This window comes from Arachis stenosperma, chromosome 9 (assembly GCF_014773155.1).
Source record: "Arachis stenosperma cultivar V10309 chromosome 9, arast.V10309.gnm1.PFL2, whole genome shotgun sequence".
In the NCBI taxonomy this organism is placed as follows: domain Eukaryota; kingdom Viridiplantae; phylum Streptophyta; class Magnoliopsida; order Fabales; family Fabaceae; genus Arachis; species Arachis stenosperma.
This window is the reverse complement of record NC_080385.1, coordinates 456,994-466,062: the sequence shown is the minus strand read 5'-3', so window position 1 is coordinate 466,062 and position 9,069 is coordinate 456,994. Positions and strand designations below refer to the sequence as shown.

Genomic DNA, 9,069 nt, shown 5'->3' with positions numbered 1-9,069 from the left:
TCTGCTAAGTATGATTTTATATTTTATCTCTCTATATCTCTGTATCAATAAATAAACACAGTCTAAAAATTTTAAATTATCAAACTCTACATAAAATAGATTGCATCTGAGTTTCCAGGGTAACAGGTTGATGCAAATAGAGAGAGGTGAATTGACTAATTGAGTGATGAATGAGGTGGCGGTGCGAAATGGGTGGTGGGACCCACGTAGTTGGCGGGGGTTGGTGAGTGCAGGTTTTTCCCTTATAAGTCACCCCATCATCCTCCCTATTTTCTCAGAGTCAGAGACTCTATCACACTCATCACTAATTCATTCAACTTTTTTGTTTTTTCCACCAAAACACACTCATTCACCAACTCCCAACCACTCAACTCCGTTCTTCTCCGGTAATGCTTCTTCCTCTTCTTTCATCTATTCTTCATATTTATCAATTAATATTAATAATTCTGGAAATTTCATGCGAGTTTATTACAAAAGTCACTCATGCATGTGAAAAAATATATATATATATATAATAAAAAAGTAATAATAAGATTTTTGTGAGCAAAACTCATCCATGCAAAAATAATATTTAATTAATATTGATATTGTAGTAACTATCCAGTAATTATTAATTGTAATGCGCTTGATTTGTTGTTAATTATAGTGATTAACGTTGCGTTGTGTTGTGGTGTGACAGAGTGAGGGTTTGGAAAATTGAACATGATCATAAAGGTGAGAGAATCGACAATGGTGCGTCCGGCGGAGGAAGGACCGAGAAGGACGCTGTGGAATTCGAACGTCGATTTGGTGGTACCGAACTTCCACACGCCTAGCGTGTACTTCTACCGTCCGAACGGCGCGTCAAACTTCTTCGACGCTAAGATCATGAAGGAAGCTCTGAGCAAGGTTCTGGTGCCGTTTTATCCGATGGCTGGGAGGCTCCGACGCGACGAGGACGGCCGCGTGGAGATCGATTGCGACGGTCAAGGGGTTCTGTTCGTGGAGGCGGAGACCGGCGGCGTCATCGACGATTTTGGGGATTTCGCGCCAACGCTTGAGCTTCGGCAATTAATCCCAGCCGTTGATTACTCACAAGGGATTGAATCCTATCCACTCTTGGTACTCCAGGTGCGTTTCTCTGTTTATATTTTGTTGGTAAAATATAGCTATGATTTAATTCTTTAAATTAAATTTAGGAAGAATAATCCACTTTTGAGTTTTGATTGATTGAGTAGGTAGATGATTTTTTAATTAGAAATAGAAAAAAAATTATAGCACCTTTGATTAAATAATTAGATTAATCAGCTTTTTCGTTGATATGGTCAATATGAAGACAAATCATGAATGAGTGCATTTGGTGAAAATATGCAATTTGTCAAATCAAATTTCTTGATATTTTTTCAGTGGAATCTGAATTTTACTGTCTATTCAACAAGAATTATATTTGGTTGTTTAATTTGTATTATTTGTTGTTTGAAATTTCAACACGTTAATTTTATTATTTTATCCTTATATTTATCAAAATCAGATAATTTAATTAGTAAAGTTAAAATAGATTCTTTTTTAATCTTAGTGTCATTTTGAAAAGTAAATTTAGTATTTTATGTAATTTAAAATTTTAGGTATCTTTTTTGGTGCCACACGTTTCCTACAATCACGTATAGTATGATTTCGAGAATTATCCTTTCCTAGGAGTAGTTTTTTTAGGTCTAGAACGGTTGAACAATGCAAATGATGCTCCCACCAAATTTTGGTTTGATTTGAATGTTTAAGGGTTATTCTTCTGTGGAATTTTCGAATGATGACAACTTCATATTATTAGGGTATACCTAACAAACACCAAACATAAACAAATATTGATTACCAAACAAAATGAAATCTACTATATGCAGACATGTGTATAATAACTTGTTCAGTACAAACAAGTGCTATGATGATAAGTGTTGCGAATAAAATATTATGCAAATGATTAATATTAGAAAGTTTTGATATATCTCCACTTTGAAGCTAGCATTATAGACTCAGGTGTACTGGATTTCTTACATGCCAAACAAAGTATCGCTTAAGGGTTTGAAAAAAATGACCTTACTATCTTAAGGGCTAAATAAATGAACTGTATGTTTTCTTGTACGCAATTAATTGCTCATCATGCCGGCAAATATATGAAATAATATTTCATACTTTTCCACTAATGTTTTTTGTAGCCACTAAAAGTATTCTATAATATAATCTCATCCAATATTTGAAGGAGAAAAATATTAATTTAGTGATTTGCAGTTCCTTTTGGTATGAGTTTTAACTTTTAAATATTCAAAAGGGGTTACACTTCATATTCATTCACCTACTTTTGACGCTGCCACCTTCCAAAACTCATACCTATAATGGTGTTGAAGCATGACATAGCCCACTAAGTTGACTCTGACATGCTCAAAATTTAAATATCATATTATTTGTTTTCTTGTGGTGGGTGAAGCATTCCAATCCCTGTCACAAATAAAATAGAGTCAATATAGTGTGACTCAATTTAATATTATGTGCTATGTATACAACCACTATCGTGACGTGAACTGAACTTCACCATGACGACGTGTAGTTTCTTCTCTTTTTCGGTTTACTCCAAGCGACTCTCTTTTTTTATTTTTCTTTTCTTTAAGGACAAGTAATTGTTTATTTACTTGAAATACAGCAAGTACCTGTCATTGGTTAATGGTTACCTACTATCCTATGTTATTGTTATGTTAGTGTCGGTACAATCTTTGTATTAAGATATTAACTAAATATGATTAAATAGAATAATATATTTAACTAAACCTTTTGATTTAATATATCTTCATATTTTAATATTTGAACTTTATGCAATAAGTGAGTTTCTGTAACTTAATTCTTTTGTGGTTAGAGACGTCATAAAGTATGTAAAAACTATTAGTTGAATATTCCTAGTTTGCCCTCTCCTATTACCTTAATGTTACGATTAAGTATACGTTTATATTAGTAACAAAATCATTGTATAAATTAAGCTGCTAACTTTGGAGTCTGTTATATAATATTTTCAGGTAACATATTTTAAATGTGGAGGGGTGTCATTAGGAGTTGGCATGCAGCACCATGCAGCAGATGGAGCTTCTGGTCTTCACTTCATCAACACATGGTCCGATGTAGCTCGCGGCCTTGAGGTGTCGATCCCACCGTTCATCGACCGGACACTGCTCCGAGCAAGAGATCCGCCTCGGCCAGTCTTTGATCACATTGAATACAAGCCCCCACCATCCATGAAAACACAATCAGTATCACAGCAACAACCGCAAAAACCAGGATCAGATGCTGCAGAGGTTTCTATTTTCAAGCTGACACGTGATCAACTGAACAAGTTGAAAGCAAAGTCTAAGGAAGATGGCAACACTGTGAGTTATAGCTCTTATGAGATGTTGGCTGGTCATGTTTGGAGGAGTGTGTGCAAAGCAAGGGGACTACCAATGGATCAAGAAACAAAGTTGTATATTGCGACAGATGGAAGGTCTAGGCTGCAGCCTCCGCTTCCTCCGGGCTACTTTGGCAATGTGATATTCACAACAACACCAATCGCTGTGGCCGGAGATCTCATGTCAAAGCCTATTTGGTACTCAGCAAGCAGAATCCACAATGCTCTGTTGAGGATGGACAATGAGTATTTGAGGTCTGCTCTTGATTACTTGGAGCTGCAGCCGGATCTCAAGGCGCTGGTTCGCGGCGCTCACACTTTCAAGTGTCCGAATCTCGGCATCACTAGCTGGGTTAGGCTTCCAATCCATGATGCTGATTTTGGTTGGGGGAGACCTATTTTCATGGGGCCTGGAGGGATTGCCTATGAAGGATTGTCTTTCATAATTCCGAGTTCAACGAATTGTGGGAGCTTGTCTGTGGCAATTGCTCTTCAGCCTGATCACATGAAGGTGTTCAAGGAATTGATCTATGACATTTGAGGAATGTGAATGGCCACATATGTTTCTAATATGGCTTTGCATTCTTAGTTCTTCTTTTTTGGGTTTTCCTTAGATACATTTGATGAAAGGTGTGCAAAATCTTATGGGGCTTATATATACCTTCATTATTGCCCTTTCAAGTTTTATACTCTGTAAACATAAATTGGACTCTTAGAGACAAGTGTATTAATTATTAGTTCAATCTTGTTTCTTGCACAAACTCGTTTTATAATTGACAGCAAAAACTAATGCCCACTCGATTTGGCTAATACTGTGCCATAATCCATGGGAGGCCAATTCAGAGAGGTGAAACAAATGAGGTTTGGTAAGTACAATGAAGTATATAACACATTGATGCAACTCACATCACTCAACTCATGTGACTAAATTTGTTCATCATAGTTTGAATCATAACTGAAGTACAAAAATGTGCTCCTCATAAGACAACCAAAGCATTAAACATAATCTGGAGTTTTGAATAGTTACACACAGAGCAGCTTAACATGGAAGAAGGACATCAATATCAAGGTCATGCTTACACAAAATCTAGAGCTCCAAGGTAACAATGATGCTGTGGAGCTTGCAGAGCTGCGATGGTGGCGATCAACATCTGATGAACCCCCATTAGCTCCTCTACCACTATGTGCTGCTCTCTTTACTGAGGCATGAGATAGTTCTTGCTTTTCTTCATCTTTACTGTGAAACAACATTGTCTCTTTTATGCTCCCATAGTTTTCTGCAGTTTTGAACAGAATAATCAATTCAGAATTAACAAAAACAAATGTGGGGTATCCACAATTTCAGGAATCCTTCACTTTCATGATGCACTTATTTGATATAATATTCAAAACAGAACAGAACAGAACAACTTACCAAAAGGTTGCTGTGTTTGCACTATGGTGGTTGAAGAGTTTAGACCTTTCTTTTCTGCAATAGAACTTGTATGCAAACCTGAGTTTGATATGGCTTGGCTGTATGAGACAAAAAGGAACCATGTAATAAGAAATTGTATCCTCATCTTTGGGGTTATAGAGGGAAAAAAGTTCTTTGTATAGATTTGGAACTTTTAGTCGTTTCTAACTTCCTATATATGGAGGATGGTATGGAATATTGTGGATTTGGGTGATTGTTTATAGATTCTTTGAGCTAAGAGACTTGAAATGTGTTTGAGGGTAGAGAGTTTATATAATATAAGATCTACACTCTTTGTTTTCCTTTTGACGAAAAAAAGAAGGTAAATTTAACACTAGTGAGTCTATCAAACATAAAGCATATTCTTATTTCTTAGGCTAAATAAGTGCTTAGAACTAATGTCCTAATGTGATTAGTATCAAGCTCAATCCTCATTGCCATAAAATATATAAGCTCTAGTTTCATGAAAAAGCAGAGGACAAAAGAATGATAAGCATTATAAAAAAAAAAAGGATAGTGCAGATTTTGGATTTTGCTTGGAGGAGAAGCTGAATGAGGCATCAATGCAACATGGAGCTTCTGACCCTGTCCCTGTCTGCATCAGATTCTTGTTCTACCTTGCTTGTACATAAATCTAAGGTGGGGTAAACACATGAGAATGCATTTTATTTTACTTGGTGCTTTCTGAGTTAGAAATTTTCCTCAAACCAATCAATGAAATATGCTAAAAAAATCAGGAGTTGCAAGCTATTTAGCTTTTTTCACTCACTTTAAGCTATGTTGTAACTATTTCAATCACAAATACGGTTCATAATAAAGTGTTATAGTGTCGTTTGAGCCATATAGTCGACCAGACCTAGTGATACTACTTATGACTTGAACATAATCGATTGAAAACACGAAAAATCCTTTCGAATTGTAGAAGCAAATTAAATAAATTTACCCTCCTTAGGCTCTATTAGGTGGAAGCCTCCTTTTCAATTTCCAAATTTGAAGGTACTTAACATGTGACATGTTTGTTATTCTTTCACAACAATTGGAAGACAGCATAAAAGTGATAGAAATACTCTTAGTGGATGGAAGAATATAGAATAAAGTCATGCTCATATTCAGGCTTGTTGATTAAGTTTGCTTTATCTTTCTCTAATTTTTTTCTGGTTTGATTCAGGAAGCAAGATTCTGATCATAACTTAAAACAGGATCAACTTCATAAAAGCTAATATCTGCTGCAAAAGCCAATAGAAAGGATGCACATAGAACTAGATTATGATGACATAATCTTTCAGAACTAGTTTTTTTCTTTACTCAAATTAAATTATAATAAAGAAAAAGCAAACTATCTTAAATGCTTGGCTTGATTTATTATTGTGATGCAAACCATGTGGAATACTGACAAAGAAAATGTAACTGTGTGTAAGCATGCTTTTCAATTTTCCATTACTGATCACACTTGTTGAGAGTTGTAATGTAATTATTAGAGAATAAATAGAGTCAATGGGAAAACAAAAGTGTGTGTATATATATATATATAAACTATAAAGGAATTTTTTTGATGAAGAGTGAAATTTGGTAAATAGTGAAGATTGCAATTAAATTTTTAAGAGGAATGTGCATTGTATATGATGTTTTTTCTTTTTTTAATAATTTTTTTATTGTGAAACAAATAATTCTCACTCTTCATCCAACTTAACTTTTTACCGTAGTATTATCCAAATTAAAATCATTAAATATTGACAAAATATAAGTAAAACATTATAGGTTCGATTTATAACCAACTAGTCACTAGATTCTAACTATTGAAGTAACCCTAATTATCTCATGATCACAATTTAACATTTTCCAAGTAATAATATAATATGCAAAATTAGGGGTAAAGTAAACTGTTCATACCCTGGCCCAATGCTAAGGGCCCAGGTCCAACCAAAAGGCCTGATCCAATAGATTAAGCCTAGCAAAACACCGACCTCCACCTAAGAAGTCGGTGTCAACCACGACTTAGTATAAAGAAGTCGGATAGGAGATTAGCTGGCAAACAAACACTCATTCAAATGAGTAACCGCCCCTAAAATCTCTCTAACCACTTCATGAAGCCATATCTTAACCTCCCTAAGATAATGGGACGGTTAATATCCTAAAGATACGGCACTACTCCAACGGTGGTTATTGGCTCACCACTACAAATACCCTGACACCCCTCAGGTATCTCTAAGCCCAATACTCTCTAGACCTGCTCACACTCTTGCTAACTTAAGCATCGGAGTGTCTTTGCAGGTACCACCCCCCATTCATTCACGCGCGCAAGTCGGACGGAGCCTCCCGAGTTGCCGATCCATCCGGAGTTCTCCTCCTTCACGCACTTGGGCCATTCAACACCATCCATTGCATTTATCTCCGGTTACCCACCGTAACATTGGCGCCGTTGCCGGGGACCCGAGAGATCATCCATCGATGGCGGATAGATCCCACGAGGAAGTCCATGCGGAAACGGATTCCGAAGAAGAGAATCTGAACGCAGGTAATGACAATGTGGATCTAACCCTCCACCAAGAAGTTAATGATCAACACAGAGAGGGTACCTCCGGAGTGAAGAATCCGAAGGTAAATTCCTCAGATGGGCGTGAATCAGAAAAAGGCGGACCATCCCACGTAGCTGAATTAATAGGATTAGTCCATAGCCGCCTGGAACAATTGGAGCAAGAGCGGGAGAAGCAGAAGGAAACTGAAAGGTATCTCAAAGAGGAGATGGAGCGGCGAAAAGAGTTAGAAAGAAAACTCTTACAGCTGGAATCCTCCCTCAAGGGTCACCACTCCCGCGACGAACAAGAAGACCAACTCTCGGGTGGAGAAGATCCTTTCAGCGAGGACATAATGAGGGCAAAAGTTCCAAGAAACTTCAAAAGCCCTGATATGAACCTCTATGATGGGACCACAGACCCAAAGCATCATCTAAGCAACTTCAAAAGTCGGATGTATCTAGCTGATGCCTCCGACGCTACGAGATGCAAAGCTTTCCCGACCACTTTATCGAAAGCAGCGATGAAGTGGTTCGATAGCCTCCCCCCGAGATCCATCACTAGCTTTGAAGACCTCTCAAGGAAGTTTTTGATGAGGTTCTCAATTCAGAAAGATAAGGTGAAACACGCACCAAGCCTCCTGGGAGTAAAACAGGAGGTCGGAGAGTCTTTGCGAGCCTATATGGAAAGGTTCAACAAGGCATGTTTGGAGATCCAAGACCTGCCCACAGAGGCAGTCATAATGGGGTTAGTCAATGGACTTAGAGAAGGTCCCTTCTCGCAGTCCATATCTAAAAGACACCCCGTTTCTCTAAGTGATGTACAAGAAAGGGCGGAAAAGTACATCAATATGGAAGAGAATGCAAAGTTAAGAGACCTGAGTTGGCGACCTGGACCCCCTCCCTCATCTAAAGAGAGGGAAAGGGAAGCCAAGAAAAAGGAAGAGCTCGGTCTCGAGAGGCCAAGAAAATATCACTCTTATACTCCTCTAAAAACTTCTATAGTGGATGTATACATAGAGATTTACCACACTAAAAGGTTGCCACCCCCTAGACCTATTAAAAATAAAAAAGGGGGAAGCCGCAGCGATTACTGCGAGTACCATAAAATATATGGTCACTCCACCAACGACTGTTACGACCTTAAAAATGTGATAGAAAAGCTGGCTAGAGAAGGTCGGCTTGATAGATATCTCATGGAAAGGTCGGACACCCATGGAAAAAGAAAGCGAGATGATATGGATAGAAGAGATCCACCACCGCAGACTCCAGAGAGACATATTCATATGATCTCAGGAGGATTTGCGGGAGGAGGGCTCACTAAATCCTCTCGCAAAAGACATCTCAAAAGAGTCTATCAAGTCGGGGAGGAGTCATCCGACCTCCCCACCATATCGTTCACAAAAGAAGATGGGCAAGGGATAATCCCCGGGCATGACGATCCCGTGGTGATAACTATGATCCTAGCCAATGTCCATCTCCACAGAACCCTAGTAGACCAAGGAAGCTCGGCGGACATCCTTTTCAAACCCGCCTTCGACAAGCTAGGGTTAGATGAAAAAGAGTTGAGAGCCTACCCCGACACCTTATATGGGTTAGGGGATACGCCAATAAAGCCACTAGGATTCTTACCCCTTCACACCACTTTTGGAAGAGGGGAAAAATCAAGGACTCTGAGCATAGACTTCATAGTCATTGATGAAG

At 38.0% G+C, this 9,069-nt stretch overlaps 2 protein-coding genes across 2 annotated transcripts; one reads left to right on the top strand and one right to left on the bottom strand.

Moving 5' to 3' along the window:
- The first annotated feature begins 281 nt into the window (after positions 1-281).
- LOC130948548 (shikimate O-hydroxycinnamoyltransferase) lies at positions 282-4,146 on the top strand. Its single transcript, XM_057877307.1, has 3 exons — positions 282-386; positions 680-1,110; positions 3,036-4,146. Exons 2-3 carry the CDS (start codon positions 703-705, stop codon positions 3,939-3,941), a joined length of 1,314 nt encoding a protein of 437 aa, XP_057733290.1. The 5' UTR covers positions 282-386; positions 680-702; the 3' UTR covers positions 3,942-4,146.
- Positions 4,147-4,180: 34 nt separating this feature from the next.
- LOC130948549 (uncharacterized) lies at positions 4,181-5,303 on the bottom strand. Its single transcript, XM_057877308.1, has 2 exons — positions 4,815-5,303; positions 4,181-4,677 (listed from the first exon to the last, which is right to left on the bottom strand). Exons 1-2 carry the CDS (start codon positions 4,957-4,959, stop codon positions 4,424-4,426), a joined length of 399 nt encoding a protein of 132 aa, XP_057733291.1. The 5' UTR covers positions 4,960-5,303; the 3' UTR covers positions 4,181-4,423.
- Between the last annotated feature and the right edge of the window lie 3,766 nt (positions 5,304-9,069).

Coding starts and splice junctions, on each gene's coding strand:
- LOC130948548 (XM_057877307.1), top strand. CDS start 703: ATGATCATAAAGGTGAGAGAATCGACAATGGTGCGTCCGGCGGAGGAA. Junction 1,111..3,035: donor ATCCACTCTTGGTACTCCAG/GTGCGTTTCTCT, acceptor TAATATTTTCAG/GTAACATATTTTAAATGTGG.
- LOC130948549 (XM_057877308.1), bottom strand. CDS start 4,959: ATGAGGATACAATTTCTTATTACATGGTTCCTTTTTGTCTCATACAGC. Junction 4,678..4,814: donor GCAAACACAGCAACCTTTTG/GTAAGTTGTTCT, acceptor TCAAAACTGCAG/AAAACTATGGGAGCATAAAA.